Source organism: Gasterosteus aculeatus, chromosome 11 (assembly GCF_964276395.1).
Source record: "Gasterosteus aculeatus chromosome 11, fGasAcu3.hap1.1, whole genome shotgun sequence".
Lineage (NCBI taxonomy): Eukaryota > Metazoa > Chordata > Actinopteri > Perciformes > Gasterosteidae > Gasterosteus > Gasterosteus aculeatus.
In genome coordinates this window covers 6,683,294-6,699,759 of record NC_135699.1, presented here as the reverse complement: position 1 = coordinate 6,699,759, position 16,466 = coordinate 6,683,294, and the positions used below count along the sequence as shown (strand labels likewise).

Genomic DNA, 16,466 nt, shown 5'->3' with positions numbered 1-16,466 from the left:
TAAAGGCAAATTATGAAGAATATAGAAATCATCAGCACAAGTCGTAAGCACAGACAGAAGTCAAATGACTACAATTCAGCTGAAAAGGGACAGAGGTTCCTTCCCCCAAAAGGAGCAGGAAGATCTGACCAAGTCAAAGAGGAGAACAGGAGGTTTTATACACTTAGGGGGGTTTGTGCTGCCTCAGGACAGGACAGCCCACCCCTCAAGACAATTTTCCCCCAACACATCTCATTTCAACCTTTAAAACTGACGTCAGGTTATATGAAACTGGTATTTTAACCCTCCCCCAGGAACAGGAGGCCTCCCCCCCCCCCCACGCCACTCGTGCAATAAGCTCAGGATTCATCAGAATAAACAGATACAAGAATGAATGACTCATTTCTACGTGTGCTGTACACGTGTAATGAGAACAAAAACGAATCTCCTGTATAATCTTAAATATAACTAACAATTTGGCAAGTACACACACACACACACACACATACACACACACACAGGCTGGTGAGGGTTTTTAGAGCACATGTTTTATGGTGGAGCCATGTTAATTATTTACTCCGGTCTTTCTCAGGCCACAGTGGTGTCCGTTACAAACACATTGACACACCGCCTGCTTTGCCAAACGCCACGTCCAGTCCAGCGCTGTCAGCCGTTCATCTCTCAGAGAGGCTTTGGGACGTTGGTGGATGGTTTAAGACGGCGGTTGCATTGTTCCTCATACAAACATGTCGGGGGTGAACGCTGACAACCTGCATCGATCCACCTTGAGGATTTACTCGGTAAGCAACAGACTCTTTGTGTGAGACAACAAACTGAGCGGTGAGACAGACGGCCGGGTCAGCTGAATGACAAATGTAAATGTAGAAACGTATCCTGGTTACTGACAAGTGCATCTCGGTTACACCTTTTTTGTTTTTTGAAGTGAGATTTCTGCCAAGCGAACACCATGTGAATGCACAACGCTTTGTTGGAGTATTTCCTCTGCAGGATGGAGGCTGATTGTGTCTGTGCTCCGCCGTTGGGAGAAAGAGTCTGTGCTCATAAATGCAGAGTTTAGATTAAAGATGGATTTGATTTATTCTCCTTTAGGCCGTTCTTAAAGTTCCTGCAACTTTCGAATGCTCAACAGAAACCGTGATGTGTGTGTGTGTGTGTGTGTGTGTGTGTGTGTGTGTCCCAAACAGAGCTTGATGGATGAGTTCAACCCCAGCCTGCAGAAACTGGTCTCACTGGGTGACAGATACATGCATGCTTTTAAGGGTAAGATAAAAAGAGACACACAATGTGCTGAAGAGACTCTCATTTGTCGATAACTGGTGTGTGACGTCAACACATACAGCTTTACGAGCGCAATAAACTGAACAAACTAACGGGAAAAGGTGACCTGTCAGACATTTATCTCATCAGACCTAATTCTGAAGTCCATTTGCTTTGGGGATATCCTGGTGCTTTATTGCCTGTAACCGAGGCCTGCTGACTACACTCGCACCACTACGCAACTACAGCAGCAGGATTTAGCACTGTGAGAGTAGTCTTGAGTTTATTAGGCTGTTTATTTGAGTCTCATTTCAGTTGTGTAAGGAAGAGGCCAGGATGAAACCTTTGTGTTCCATTGTAGCCGGTTGTTTAGTGCATTTTAAAGCAGTAATGCAACATCCTGAACAACGGATTTATAGCTGCTACAAAAAAAGTGTTTAGTCGTCCGTTTTCCACTTGCAGAGCTGCTATTACTTCACTCACTGTGTTCAAGGTGGAGCAACGTCCTCATGACACGTTAATGAGATCAAAGATCAAGAGAAAGAATAGATTCTACCCATCTTCTTTTAAATATCAATGTATATTTTCCATAGCAGACTCTCACCATATCCACTGTTAATAAAGCACTGCCTCTTTCGCTGTTGAAATTACTCTGGAATTTAGATTGTTGATTCGAAGTTATTCGCACTCTCTTTTTTTCAAATAAAAAAACCAACAACAACTGCACAGGGATCTAATTACATAATCAAGTTACTAAGGCAACACCAGGATGGAGATTTAATTGGGACCAAACTGCAATTTGACCCCTTTTAACTCTCAGTGCCCCTCAGAGGCACAAAGCAGAAACTACAGAAAAAAGGCTTTTCAGCTTTCAGGCTGACTGAATAAACCAAAGCTTTCAAACTACCATTTGTTAAAAAAATGTGTTAAAATCAATATTATTGATGTAGTAAACGCCACTAGACTTAAACCTGAGATGTTGTTTATTGTAGTAGAAGCAAAAAGGCATCAATAGCTGGTCAATGAGACCTTAAAGAAAGACATGTCTGCATGGCTTTGTCTTTGTGTGTGCGGCTTCATTTCCATGAGAGGGCGGCAGGGAAATGATCTGCACCAAAACGCATTTGCATTTCAAATGACTCGTGCTCTTGTTGTTTCAGCTTTTGCTGCAACAAGTGAGGCCTACTTCAGCGCACTTTCCAACATCGGAGAAAATGCTCTGCGCACGGTGTCGTCACGCCCGCTGGGTGAGTACGGACTCGCGGCGATGACCCGACGGAAACACGCCTCGCTGCAGGATGTCAGCGCGTTTATGGTCATTTATTAAGCTAATTCAACGGTATTCTTCTCGTCAGGAAGACCAAAGTTTACCTTCTGGCGTCGCTTTATTACTCATTACACATTAACTAGGACACAGCGCTGAGTGTGCATGCAATTAGCGCACTCTTTCATATGTGTGTTAAAAGCAAGTTAAATGAGGGTCTTTAAACACTAAGAAACTTGTACCTGACCTGAAGCCTGTATCGGGCCCAAATCAAGTCAGCAGTGGGGCAGAAATAACTAATTAGATGTCTGCTTACCGTACAACAACAGTAGAGTTCAAACTGATGTTGGTTTAAGTGGGTTTTTCCGTGAGTTTAAGCCAACAAGTGTTGTCAGAGTATCCGATGCCAGCTGGGAACATGAATAATTGAGGGTGACAGGCAGCGGGCCATGCCCCGCTCGCTCTCCCTCCCACCACTGATCGGTGGTGCAATCTCACTGGTCTGTTTGCTCAGCGAGGAAATGACTCCCAGCGTGCATTTCAGCGGCAGAGGAGTCAAACACCGCAGAGGACAATGTGATGGCTCAGGAAACCTGACGGGGACATTCCGAACTGATCTGGAGCTCGCCGCTCGCTTAAGAGCTGAGCTCAGTTTCAATAAAGGTTAAAGACAGCAGTTGGTGTTTTATTGGCGGCAACTGGAACACTGTCGAAACAATATTTGACAGCTGATTCAATGATAGCGATCACACCAGGAAACGGTGAATTCCATGAACATCAACAGGTTTCAGCAGTGATACATTACTGTTCCAGAGAAGCAAGGATTCATCTGGCCAAACAACACACGCGGTGCAGCGTAGATTCTCCCTGAGAGAACATTAGTTAATTTAACACAGACAGAATCAAAATGTACCCAGAGTAAATATATATATATTTACGGTGAATATATATATATTTACTCTGCTTTGAATGAATCCAAAATAGAGCTTGTATTGGAGAGAGATGAGCTGCATAGATGTAGGTGTTCAAGAGGGTTATGAATAGATGGAAGGGAGCACATGCGGCGGATGTAATCGTGGCAATGTGACATGTGGCCGGATGTGGTTGTGTTGAAGGAGATGTCCTGATTCAGATCTCTGAGACCCAGCGGCGGCTCACGCTGGAGCTGGATGGAATGGTAAGTCACACCGCCGCACGTATCTATTCTATGTGCTCCATTTCCTCCTGTGCTCAATGCCATTTTGTCCCTTTCCAGTTCCGCTGGTTCAGTACGGAGGTCCTTCAGGAGATGGACACTAACATTAGAATAGACAAAGATTACATATCAGTAAGTGAGTTGTTATCTCATCATTATTTCCATTATGCTGCGCGGCATGATGGGAAAACGCCATCAGAATTGATGAGAAAACCTCTTCATTTTAATCTCAACTGGATCGCCGAGTGTTACCCGGACGACTGAAATGATGAAGCAGACGTGATGTGAATGGTCTCGCACACAGGGCAGCAGGAAGCACTACGAGATGGAAGTCAACAACCAGGCAGCAGCTCTGGACAGACAGCTGAGGAGAAGAGAAAAACAGGTTCCTCTCCGCCTCTACTTCTGCTCCCAGGAGCAAAAGATTCAGCACCACTTTATACGAGGGCGTCCTTGTACAGTTTATATGTACTGTATACGTATATATATATGTGAGCCGTCCATCATGTGAATCCGCAGGATTACAGCGATTATATGCAGTTCCTCAGGGAGAGCAACAGCGAGGCGCAGAAGGAGGAGGAGAGGAGATACCGCTTCCTGTCGGAGAAGCACTGCAGCCTGATACAATCCGTCGCCAGACTCATGAATAAGGTATAAAAACGTCTCCTAATGGCATTTGTAATCTCCATGTTTTATGGTTTGTTTTGGCTTATTGACCAAATGCAAGAGATTTTCAGGGGAGCAATGACGGGAAGGCACTCAAAATGGAATTCTCAATAATGTGTAATGATTATGAGACTTTATAGATCCCTGTGGTGAAATTCCTCTTCCCAATAACAAAGGTCAACCACAGAACAGCAGATACACCTTCAGTTTCTACCGAAAGACTCATGACACACTAACGGCGCTTTATAACCGTGTCTTCAAACTCCCTGCTCAGTTTTTATGACACCACTGTATTGACTGAATTAAACATCTTATACACCTTCAGTGCATGAAGAATGAATGAATCACAAGGCCCTTTGGGAACGTACCGGCGGTTCAGGGATGTCGCCCCTGTTTGTTTCCACGTGTAGTTGTCGGCTTATTTGCAGCCCTCCAACTAAAATATGTGACGCCCCCGAAAAAAAATCGACCTTACTCCTGAAGCATTGCTTAATAACAATCCAAAACCAGGCCTTCAGTCAAAACAATCACCCAAAAACTCTTTATATAACAAGCCCAACTTTTGATTTAAAATAAAAGATCAGATATTAAGTCAAAAATTGTTTACATTTTTGTCCCACATTTGTCATCCTCAGCTTCAACACGCTATAATCAAAGAGAAATTGCACGTCGACAACTTATTTCATACAACATTTTACTGCAAACAAAGGCGGCTGCTGTTGTGTGCAGATAAACTGTGGCAGCGCCGAGCGTGAGCTGTGTGTGTTTGTGTGCTGTGTGTGTCTGTGTGCGTGCGGCGCGGCAGACAGGAGGGGCCCTGCAGCAGACGACTGATGCCTGGGCCAAGCAGGTGGAAGCTACCAGAGGACACGAGGCCACGCGACCCTCCTGGAGGGGGGCTGGAGTCTCCGTGAGTTCCGTTCACGGGAATCACTCGTTTTCACCCGATTGTTCAAGCAGCGTCGGAGCGTTGGAGGACTTTCAGAACTCCAAAAAAACACGTGGTGCTGAGATGTACTCCTGTTTTAGGAGAATGGACTGATGGAGGATTTGTGTAGTTAAAATAATCATTAAAGTCTCTCAGTTTGTGCACAATACTCTGCACAGGCCCTTGTTGTAGGGAAACCAGGAAAATGATTCTAATGATATTCTCGTTGCTAGTGTGCCCTCCAGTGGTTGGAGCCTGATTTTAATTTAAATCAGCTTCCTTTTAGACGGAAGCTTTCTGATTAAACCTAAAGAAAAGTTACAGATTAATCTTGATGAGGCTAAACAGATTCTTCTGTCCACACTGTGACCCTCATATGTCGTCTGAATGAAGTTATCCACATGTCAACAGGGTTGATCATTTAAATAATGAATACACACACAGTTATTTGTTCAGAGACTGCATTCGCTATTCAACTAATCAACAAATAGAGACTCTCAGTTCCGGTCTCTGGAAGGTACCGACGAACCCCACCGACCACACGTCCTGCTGTAACATCGACCGCAGGCCTAGCGTGGATCATTTCTGTGTTTGTTTTGACGTGGGATTTACATTTCGCTCATAACGGCGACACACATTTGCGTTGTTCTTCCACAGAACCCCGCCGCGTCCTTGCAGCTGCTTTTCCTTATTTCTGTTTGTTCACACGTGAATGCGCCATTGTGACCGCTGTATTCCCGTGGGTTTACAGGGCGTATTAGCATTAGAATAGATTACTGATAAGTTGTCTGTTTGTGTGCATGTGATTGCTGCACAGAGAGGGATGAAGGAGGAGGAGATGAGGAGGAGCAGAGAGGAGCTGTCACTTGGCAACGTCCCTTCAAGGGGTGAGGGCTGGATTTGAGCTGCTCAAGGGCTCAAAACAGCTGATTCTTGTTTTACTTCAGGGCCACATTTGCATGTTGGTTTTTTTTCTGCCCGTTAAGCCTCCTCTAATGCTCATTTCAATATCCCTCCACAAGCCGCTTTATCTTTCTTTACGCTTTTTATCTCTCTCTCTCTCTCTCTCTGTCTCTGTCTCTCCATTCTGCACATCACACACTTTCATATCTCCCCATTTGTAAGTTGCGTGTGCATGAAGTCTCTCTAATTACTCAGCTTGCCTATTTCGGTTAAAAATGAGATAAAGTAACGATCTATCAAAACAGACGGCGCATAATCGCCAGAATACTAAATAGCAGTCGTCATAAATTTGGCCCTCATGAAACATCATGTGCAGCAGGCTGGTTTCCCCGACCGATGCTCGCTGGTGAGGAAAACAAAGCTACCTTTGGTGCAAACCAAAGGACAGCATGGCCGGCCATCCAAGCAGACATGATTCCACATAGAGGAAGTCATTGTGCCAGCTGTGCTTTTCGGGGCCATAATTGAAGAATTGAATCATTGCTGCTTATAGTATTTTAATGAATCATCTTATGAATCATCTTGGCCATTTCTGCTGGTTTGTCATCTTGCGCTTTTTAACAAACTAGTGTGTTTTTCATTCGTCACCCCGTCCAGCTCCGTCTCCCCAGGGAAGCATTTCCCGGCCGACAGGAGGCAGGTTCTCGAGGGCCCGGGTGGCCCACCAGCCCGCTGGCTCAAACCCCACCCTGTTGCCCTTCGCCAGGGGCGAGCTGATCAGCGTGCTGGTGCAGCAGCCCAAAAACGGCTGGCTGTATGGACGCGTTGACGGCAGCTCGCGGTGAGTGTTACGACGGTACAATGCTACAAAATGACCGGAGGGGACGACAGAAGAAGAATAACGTGTTAAAGAATAAAATCAGAAACAGGAAAGAAAAAGAAAAACATTCTTATAAAATACTTTACTTTCTGTCGGTGATGTTCTTTCTGTTCTTTCAGTGATGGATGGTTTCCAGCCGCCTATGTGGAAGCATTGGATGACCCTCCAGAGACATTCAGCTCTCGGTAAAACACAGAAATAAAATGGATTCAACAAGGAGGACTGTCACTTAACTGAAATGTTGCGCGTTTAGCAAAGCTGTTAGAGGGATTAATGGACATCTCTCACCACCTTGGTGGAGACTTGCTGCAGCATACAGCCGGTGCAGCTTGAAGTACCGAGTGGAACCAGCTGGCCTGACTCGTAGGATTTAGGAAATATTATTTTTATAATGTACTATAATAACTACACTAACTGAGTTGCAGAAGCTCCGATGTTGCTCTTTCAAAATGTTTTAACTTGGAAATCATCTGTGTTGTGTTTTCTGAACCGGGGTATTTTGAACAAAGTTGCTTGTTTAGGTCCCGCTGGGTTCAGCCTCATATTTATGTGTCTTACCTCCTACAGATCAACAAAGCAATTTATGTTTTATTTGCAGACATTACGAATTGATGGAGAGACTTTAAAACAAAAGCTTTTGCATGATGTTTCCCTTTTAAAACGTGACACCGGACCTACTTTGCAGCTCCCCCAGGCTGTCCTTATTGTTTCATGGGCCTGAAACTTTAAAAAGGGTCAGTAAGAAGATTAGGCCTTGAATAATAACTAACTATTTAAGATACTTGGGTGACCCATTGCTGAGAGCAAAACTAATGAGAAGTCTAGACGGCAATGTGACTGCACATGCACGGAGCTCATGAATTGGACACTTGTGCTTCTAAGGAAGACGGTTTAACACATATTTTCCATGTTCAATTCGGAATGAAGATAATTTTTAGCAATGATTGAAATCACCATCACTATCAGGTGACTGATTGGGCCTTGGTGATTTCAGAAGCTCCTCTCTCCAAAGCAGCAGCATCATGGGCGACGTGCCGGACCGACCAAGAAGCAGCAGCAGCCAGAGCGGAGCCCCGCCCCCTCCGGCCCCGCCCCCTTTATCCTCGTACAAACAGTATGAGACGCGAGCCGTCACGCCGACGCCCGATAAAAAGGCCGAGACTAATTCAGACAAAAAGGTAAATCAATATCAATCACGTCACTCTCTTTTCCCCTCTTTTTTAGAACAGTCAACAAGGGCTTCTTCTTTGGAGACTTTTTAGAGAAAATTGGCTATAAAATATGAATTATGTATTTTTGATTGGTTAATACATCTTTTATCACTTAGTCATAAAGTCCAACTTTCTGCTTGTTATGATGAAGTTTGAAACATTGTAATCCGTTTATAAGTGCAGATGATTTGTCATTGTCCATAACAGGAAAACCCAAAGTTGCTCATTAATATTGAATTCTTATGTCTATAGAGCATCAAAAGAATGATTTTAAAGAAGTTCCTTTAATTCGTGATCCCGTCCGAGGTGTCTGATAACAGAGTGCTACTTTGCCACATTGATTTGTGCGTCAAACGACGACATAAAGTATACGCGACGACGCTGATAAGCCGTAGTTTCTTTAATGGTGTCCGTCCAGCAGGGCCTCTGTGGCAAGGTGCTTCTCTCCACGGCTCCACAGCCGTCTTTCTGGTGGATGCAGGGAGGAAGCTCCAGCTGCTGACAGTGTATGGGCGAGGAGGATGTGTGCATGTGTGTGTGTGTGTGTTCTTGTTTGGGCATGCTTAGACTGAGAGCCGAGTTGGTGTGCGACGTGACCTTTACATTGCTGCAGTGTGATAATGCTTTCTAATGTGTTTTCAAACCTTGCGTGGAGAGAACTGCAGAGAGCCCCATGTAATAACTGGCCCTCCTCAACTGTGATAGAACCGACTAATGTTCCAGCATTCCAGAAGTGTTTCTGGTGTATTCAAGGCCTGTTTTTTTTTGTGCAAACGCTCAGGATAACCAAAACTATTTGTTTGTTGGTCAAAGCGACCAGTGTGTGTGTGTGCGTGTGTGAAGCTGAGCACGGCGGGGGGGTCGAGAGCCGGATCCCGCTGAGCCTCCATTAGTGCGTCTACCTGTCTAATGGGTCGGGTTCACTCACCTACTCCTCTCTCCTTCATGTTTCTCTGCAGAGATCAGAACCACATGGATCCCAGCCAGAACTCTTCCCCAGGTAGGATTAACACACCGGCGGCTTCTCTGGTAATATGTGTAAATGGAACTTGCGTTCTCATGTTCCCTTTTAAGGGGAGCAATGATATTTTTTGAAGTAGATCATTAAACGAGAACAACAGATGAGGGCAGTGATCTAAATGGCACAGAATTGCTTCACTTTCGTTAGAGTCAGAAGTGCAGTTTAGTGCTGATGCTGGAACCACGAGCGGGACTTTCGCGATCACTTCAGATGATCACTTGGCTGGATGAGGCCTGAACATTGTGAAATGGTCTCATTTCTTCCATTTCTCTGTCTCTTTCTCCTCCTCCAGCACCTATTTACCGCTCTCTCTTTTTATTTTGAAGGGGCACCAACCCGTTTGCCACAGTCAAGCTGAAGCCGACGTCCACCGATGACAGATCGTCCCCGCGTCTATACCGCCGATGACATCTTCACCCCCAAAACATGTCGCGCGTGCCCACAGCGTTGAGCACGACAACTCGTTCCTGACCTTTGAAATATCCGAGTTCATATGTGAGTGGATGCTGTCGAGCGTTTTTCTAAAACAGCACTCGGTTCGCTATGAGACCCACGAAGCTGGAGAAAGAGGACAGAGAAAATGCATGAATATTTGATCATTTTTGGGTTCGCAGTAGGACTGTAGATGTATATTTTTAGAGCTTGGTAAACTACTACTTTTCTGACATTCTGATGATAACATATATGAGAATGACATTTTGTTTTGTCATAAGCAGACAATAACTTCCCATGGAAAGTTTCCGAAAATGTCCCACCTCTTTGTAACCCTGCTTTCTTATTTTTTGAGGTAAAAGAGCCCGAGCCATAATCGCGATGAAACGGGCGTTCACGGGGTAATGACATCCCGTCTTTGTGGCATCATGGAGTTACTCTCAGGTGTCCTTTTTAAACTGATTTCACCATGATGATGTTGATCCATCAAACATGAGAAATAGTCTTAAAAACTAACTAAACTAAACAAAAATAATGACATTAGATCATCAGCAATAAAGACTTAATATAGTATTTCTTTCTCTAACATTGTATCGTATAATAATATCCAACTAACTTTTACCATAGACCTCAGCGACGCAGTGCCTTTCTGAGCCATACAGTGTTTTAAGTGATATCTTCTTAGCTTCAGGTCTGTGTTTATTCGCTCAGGCAGTAAAGAGGATTCCAGCGCTGAGTGTTCCGGTGCCCCGCCGGGGATACTTAACCCAAATTGAACCCCAGCGTGAATCCAATTCTGCTAATGGCTTGACAGCACGTCTTGGCTAATCTAGCACAGCACTTCTCAATAAAGACTCTGGAATAATGTGTGTCTCCGCCTCCTCTTCCTCCTTTCAGCAGGGCGCCACTCATTCATAATGCAACGTAGCGTGCAGCAAGATGCTCCTAAGTGAGCTGTGATTGGGTGGACTTGGTGTCCGTTGCACGACACAGCCGGCGCTAACGAATACTAACAAATGAAGCCGCAGGGTGATCCTGACCTTCTTTAAGTGCTCCCCTTCATACAACGGCGGGTTGCTGGCAGCATGCGCTTCGCTTTGCTCCGAGAGAGAAGGAGAGCGGCGTTCAGACCGGAGTGGCACGTCAACGGAGGGAATTAACAGAGGAGTCAGTGTTCTCAAGGCCTTTTTTTATTTTTTTTGTTTCTCATTTAATTTTATTCTTTCACAGCTTGACCTCTTTCTTCTTTTGCCGTGTTGTACAACAGCTCATTACCAGAGGAGAAAAGGGATGGAAAGAGAGACGGAGGGGCTGTGGTGGTTTGGGAGGGAGAGAGGGAAGAGACTGCAGGAAGGGAAGAGAGAAGAAGAAAGACAGAACAACGTGAAATAAAGAAAGAGGGGAAGTGAGATGAAGTGTTGGCTAAGAAAAGAAACAAACTACATTCAGAAATACTGAAGGACATTGAGGTCTTCCTTTATCATTCTCTATCTACTTCATGCCTTAAAAGGTGAGAGTCTATTCCTGTATCTACATGAACACAAACAAGATCAGTTTGTACAAAAAGGGTCAAATAAATAGGGTGAATTTAGCCGCAGGGACATCTAAAGAGGAGCCTGGATCACCTCCGCTTACTTCCTATGGTGCAGCATTGCATTTCTAGCGAACACAACCGTGGGGGAGGAGGGGGAGGAGGAGGAGAGAGGGTCAGCAGGAGTCGGCTTAGTCTGGTGGGCTGGGAGTCGGGCTGGGGGGGGGAGGAGAGGGTGCAGGGGAGGAAGGGGACGGGACTGGGGGACGGGACGGGGGGCTGGGTTGTAGCAGTGGCTCGGGGGTTTATCTTGGGGTGCTTGTCAGTCACACTGGTTGACTGTTTATTCTTTCACCAGGGCAGCAAACTCTGCAAGAGAGGAAGAAGAATCATGTCAGAAATCATTATTTGTTTTTCTGAAAGAGGTGTCCACATTGAAATACATCTAAAAGTTACTGATGCTTTCCATAATGGTAACACAGACAGTGGATTATTTGTAGTTGGGGGACAGTTCAAATGAAAAGGCGGGGAAGTGGGGTCGAAAAAAGGAGGGCTATTTATTATTGACATTTAGCTGAACGAACGCACATCTGAATTTTGTTTGGCACCGTGGATCACACATGTTTTGTCGTAACCAGGGATTTTATCTGCTAATAGAGAGTAGGCTGCTATGATATGGATGATGTGTAAAATGCGCTGGTCTGTGATGCAGGTAAAGCCATGATGAAGAGCGAGACCTTTAATGCGTGAAGGGGAAACATTAGGCGCTGCTGCCTGGGTCCCATTAGCCGACGCTGTCACGTTGGTGACGAGTGCTTATTGGTTCAAACGTGGAGAAATGAAGAGGACGCACCACTTTTTATGTTTACCGTCATTTTGGCTGCTGCTAATTCCACTCCTAATGTTTGACCCCTGCCCCCTGTCCCCCTGTCATTTATGGACAGTCCCCTAATGGGTGGAATCATGCCGTCGTGTGTGTTCTCGACAGTAATTTTGCACTGTGTCTGTTGGCGACACCAAGACGCTCCCAATAATACAACGATGTTTACCATCAACTCCAATCTTGCCGTCACCGTCCTTGTCGGCTGCTCTTAAAAATTCTTTGGTTTCCTTGTCCGTCAGGTCCCGCCCATCTTTGGAGAAACCCTTCAGGACGAATCTAACCAGGACCAGAAAAGCACAATGGATACGAGAACATTTGTTGCATACATGTTTGTGTGTGTGTGTGTGTGTGTGTTTGTCTCACTTGAGCTCCTCTTCCTCTATGAAGCCGCTGTTGTCGGCATCCAGCACCAGGAAGACCTTCTTCACTTCGTCGAAAGACTTCGCCCTCAGACCCATTATCTCGAAAAACTTCTTGTGGTCAAAGGAACCAGCCACTGCACAAACGCACACACGCGGAGGAACGCAGACAAACGACGCACAATGATGCAAAATGTCGGTACTTTACAATCATTTCTTTTCCCTTTTATATCAATCAACTCGTTTGAAAGGTAAAATATAACGCAAAGACGAACAACATTGTTTAAACAAAAAATTGTAATTAAAAAACGGCTGGAAACTGCCAGATGTGGAAACTGCTTTTACCTGCAAATGCGTCCAGAGCCTTCTTGATGTCATCAGCGTTGAGGATGCTGCTCATTGCCATCTCAGCTGTCAATAGAAAGACAAAGAGGGCAACGGAGGTTAAAAACAAGGTCGCTAGAGTCGGGCAGAGACAACTCAGGGGACATTCTCCTGTTACACCGGTGACACTCTGGAAACGGAGCAGGAAACCAGGACATGTGAGAAGGAGGTGGTGTGGTGACAGACCGAATCAGTGACCCTCAAAGGAGGAGTGACAAACGCAGGGAGGCGAAGGAGACGTGGCGGAGTTGGAGAAAGGCCAAGACCCCGGAGCAGAAGGGGGAGGACGTCCCCACATGTCTTGCTTTTAAACTCGTCTGACATCACAGAGCTGTTACGGATGGAACCAGGACTGTCTCAAAGCTCTCGCTGGGAAAGTTGAGCCCGGCACTCAGTGGCTCTTTGTTGGCCTCTTGCTCGGCGCGCGTGACGCAACCCGATCGCCGCTCAGGAAGTCGCCCCCCTTGCCCTGACTTTGACCGACGCTGTGACTCTTTGGACAAGTGATCTACTGAGGTGCTGAGACGGAGCGAGTGACGTGAGCATTACAAGGATGCGGCGGTCTGATGTCACTTTGCTCATTGTGGTCGGGGAAACCGCGATGGGGATTTGACAGATATTATTTCAACTCAAGATGATTGACGTTTACTCGACCTTTCACTAAACTAACACACACACAAACACGTGTTGAGCAAAAAAACTCAAATGGTCCCTGAAACTGAGTGTGTAAACAATGACACCTTTCTGTAAATGTCACGCTTCTTAGTCCAGCTGGCGGCTCAATGCGCTTTCTTCCAAACTAAAATCTTGATGACAAGACTAGAACTCTGCATCTAAGGTGTGAAATCAGCATGACATAAGGTGTAGGCGTCGAGTCCTTTCAAGGAACTTAAATTTGACCCTTCATTGTCCTGAACACAGTCTCACCAGTTGGGGCAACAACTACTACAACAACAACAACAACAACTTTGTGCAACTGTCAGCCGCACAAACATCTCACACACAGATTTGGGAGAAGGCTCTACGAGGAGTGCACAGGAAGAAAACAGTGTCCCATGTTCAGCACAAAAAGACGAGGGTCCTCATCTGTTCGGTTAGTTGGGATCCAAAACTCTTGTAAAAAAGATTTTTCATGTGGATTTCTTCCCTCAGATGTTTGTGTGGAGCCCCGGAGCCAGAAACCTGCACTTTGAAGGCCAACGGGATCCAGCGAAGAAGAACGTACAATAAACCACTGAGCTCTGAGCCACAGAAATAGAACAGACATTGAACCGGTCCCTGTGGTCAGTGGACCAGTGCAAAAGAAAATGGGAATTTTATGTTTGTTTTTGGGCCGTGTGGGTTAGCGGGGGCCGGGAGGCCGCTCCGGAGGCGGATGGGTGACCACGGTTAGCAACGTCGAGGCGCACGGACTGTTGGACCCGGCGAGCACCTGATGCTCGGTCCATTTCCTGTAACCGGTTTGGCATTAAAACGTGGCGAAAACAGCCAACCGACACGCCAGTTAGATTTCTACATTTCACGTCCCGCCCTGCATGTCCATCCTGCTGCGTGGATTCCGATCTATTCTATTTCTACGCCCGGAGCACCGTTCTGATGAGAACTGATGGGAAGCTCACCAGATAACAAAGAAACATCACGTTGATGCAAAGCAGCTTAGACTGAAATGTCTCACTAAAAAGTCGCAGTAACGGCAGGTCATCAACTTCATCATTATCACTCCGCTCCCCGTGTCCGGCCCATAACGCTGAGCTGGCGGGCATCGCCATTATCGCCCCATAATCCTCAGTGGAAATGCCTGTGCATCTCGCATCACGCCTCAAGCAACAACTATTATAATATCACCTGCTTGCTAACACAGTGGATTAATGTAGCTGCATCTGAGGCTAATTATGACAAAAGCAGGCTGGTATCCACGTGGCTTCGGTTCTTCAAACACTATAATATTAATCATAGTGTAATATGATGAACATCTTGGCTGGATCTTTAATTGTTTTTGATATTACCTACAGACATCTGATTTCAGTGTCCCACATTAGAAGTAGTCCAATGCCGTCACATTCCACTCCAGTGATGAAGGAGCTCCTTGTTCCGTGTTATCTAGTTCAGTAACACACTGCTGCACACAAAGATCAATACTGAACACCGCTTAACTTGTGCGACCGCCCATCCTATCTTTTGTCATTACAAAAGTACAACCTCCTTCTTTGACCTTTACCACAAATGTGTCCGCGGTGGAAAAGAGACAATTCGCCCTGAAATGATGAAATGGATTTACAGAGTCAGCGTGCTGCCAGTGGAAATGTTCGAAGTACAGTACATTGATTTATAAAAGCAAATTAAGTCCAATTGCGTTTGTGCTGCGCTTTTACTCTGGATTCTTGATCTTAGAAGGTTGGTTTTCATCTCGTCCAGCCGCTGAATTCAAAGTCATGTTTCATTCGCTATAACTCTGATTTAATAAATCAACAGTCAAACATAACGTTAAATACTTTAAATCCTGTTGGCCGAATCGATCAGCCTCTATTTATGTATCGTGAGACTTACTATATTTTATTTTTAGGTTGAGCAGATTTTACCAGTAAGCTCGGCTTTGTTCAATTTAACTGTGGCGGGAACTGATATACCTGATTAGCCTCCCTGTGATGCTTATCAAACTAACTTTATAAATTCAATTGGGATACAAAGGACAACTCTGATTTAAATCAGACATGTTCAGTCACAAAGACAGGAAGTGAAGGGTTCCTTAATGAGATTGTCAAAATAAAACAGGAAACTTGAGGGATTGAAACACTCAAAATGACTCAGCGTGGGGATGCTTATGCATGTCAGAGAGACACAACATACAGAATGTGTTATATACTATACTATCCTTTGTAATGCCTGGTTAGTTATTATGATATTAAGTCAAGTTAGAATATAATGCCTTGAATGCTTTGTTTACATAAATCTATAGATTTTTCTCCTCAGCCATAGATGATTTAATCTGAGGCTGTGAAGAGGAATCAAATAATGCTCTTTCATTTTCATATTCAAATCCAGCGAGGTTGAAGTCTGCTGTCCTGCAGTGCTGATATGATGTATTGTGTACAATCCTCGTCTCCATCTAGACCGTTTCAAAGTGAATTGTGGCGGATGACCTTGCTTTTATCCTTCACTCTTCACTGCTCTGACGTCCGCAGGCTTGAAACACTGAGATGTCTTGTTCAGACTAAAACAGAATCTTTTCAGAATCAATTTCACGACCAAAGCAGAAGGCCGGGGCTATAAGATATGCTGCCTGCTCAGAAGTCTCCAAAGTATACGGTGTGATTGCCAACGTGGGTTTTTATTGGAATGACTTTAGACAACGGCACGGTAATATCTGACCACAGAAGGCCATTTGAGTGGGTTCATGTATGTAGGTTCTCTGTATAGAGAAAGAAGGAAAGCAAGTGAACAATGTGGGACATGAAAGTGAGCATTCCAGGATATTGATGGTATCTTCACGAGGCCCCTGAACGTACAGTATGTACAGCCGGGGTTTCCTTTGTGGGAAGTCCCAGCGCCCCG

General features: G+C 45.2%; 2 protein-coding genes across 5 annotated transcripts in view; one reads left to right on the top strand and one right to left on the bottom strand.

The window, feature by feature from the left end:
* The first annotated feature begins 607 nt into the window (after window positions 1–607).
* Window positions 608–11,658, top strand: baiap2l2a (BAR/IMD domain containing adaptor protein 2 like 2a). Of its 4 annotated transcripts, none has more exons than XM_040191657.2 (14): window positions 608–779; window positions 1,185–1,260; window positions 2,418–2,504; window positions 3,637–3,698; window positions 3,777–3,848; window positions 4,021–4,101; window positions 4,236–4,367; window positions 5,188–5,292; window positions 6,128–6,197; window positions 6,871–7,054; window positions 7,213–7,278; window positions 8,109–8,271; window positions 9,264–9,304; window positions 9,652–11,658. In XM_040191657.2, exons 1-14 carry the CDS (start codon window positions 726–728, stop codon window positions 9,731–9,733), a joined length of 1,275 nt encoding a protein of 424 aa, XP_040047591.2. In that variant the 5' UTR covers window positions 608–725; the 3' UTR covers window positions 9,734–11,658. The 4 variants fall into 4 exon arrangements, with proteins under 4 accessions (XP_040047591.2, XP_040047590.2, XP_077940826.1 ...); XM_040191656.2 differs by having other exon boundaries at window positions 8,106–8,271; XM_078084700.1 differs by having other exon boundaries at window positions 8,091–8,271.
* The window catches only part of pvalb6 (parvalbumin 6), a 27,554-nt gene continuing 22,019 nt past the window's right edge, over window positions 10,932–16,466 (bottom strand). The window contains exons 2-5 of the mRNA XM_040191679.2: window positions 12,876–12,941; window positions 12,535–12,667; window positions 12,338–12,447; window positions 10,932–11,657 (exon numbers count right to left, since the gene is read on the bottom strand). Coding sequence (XP_040047613.1) covers window positions 11,632–11,657; window positions 12,338–12,447; window positions 12,535–12,667; window positions 12,876–12,936 — 330 coding nt within the window. The 5' untranslated portion in view covers window positions 12,937–12,941 and the 3' untranslated portion in view covers window positions 10,932–11,631. The remainder of the gene's footprint in view (window positions 11,658–12,337; window positions 12,448–12,534; window positions 12,668–12,875; window positions 12,942–16,466) is intronic.

Excerpts from the sequence above, each read along its gene's own strand:
- baiap2l2a (XM_040191655.2), top strand. The coding sequence starts at position 726 with ATGTCGGGGGTGAACGCTGACAACCTGCATCGATCCACCTTGAGGATT. Across the intron at positions 1,261-2,417 it reads ATACATGCATGCTTTTAAGG|CTTTTGCTGCAACAAGTGAG; the intron begins GTAAGATAAAAA and ends TTGTTGTTTCAG. Across the intron at positions 7,055-7,212 it reads CGCGTTGACGGCAGCTCGCG|TGATGGATGGTTTCCAGCCG; the intron begins GTGAGTGTTACG and ends CTGTTCTTTCAG.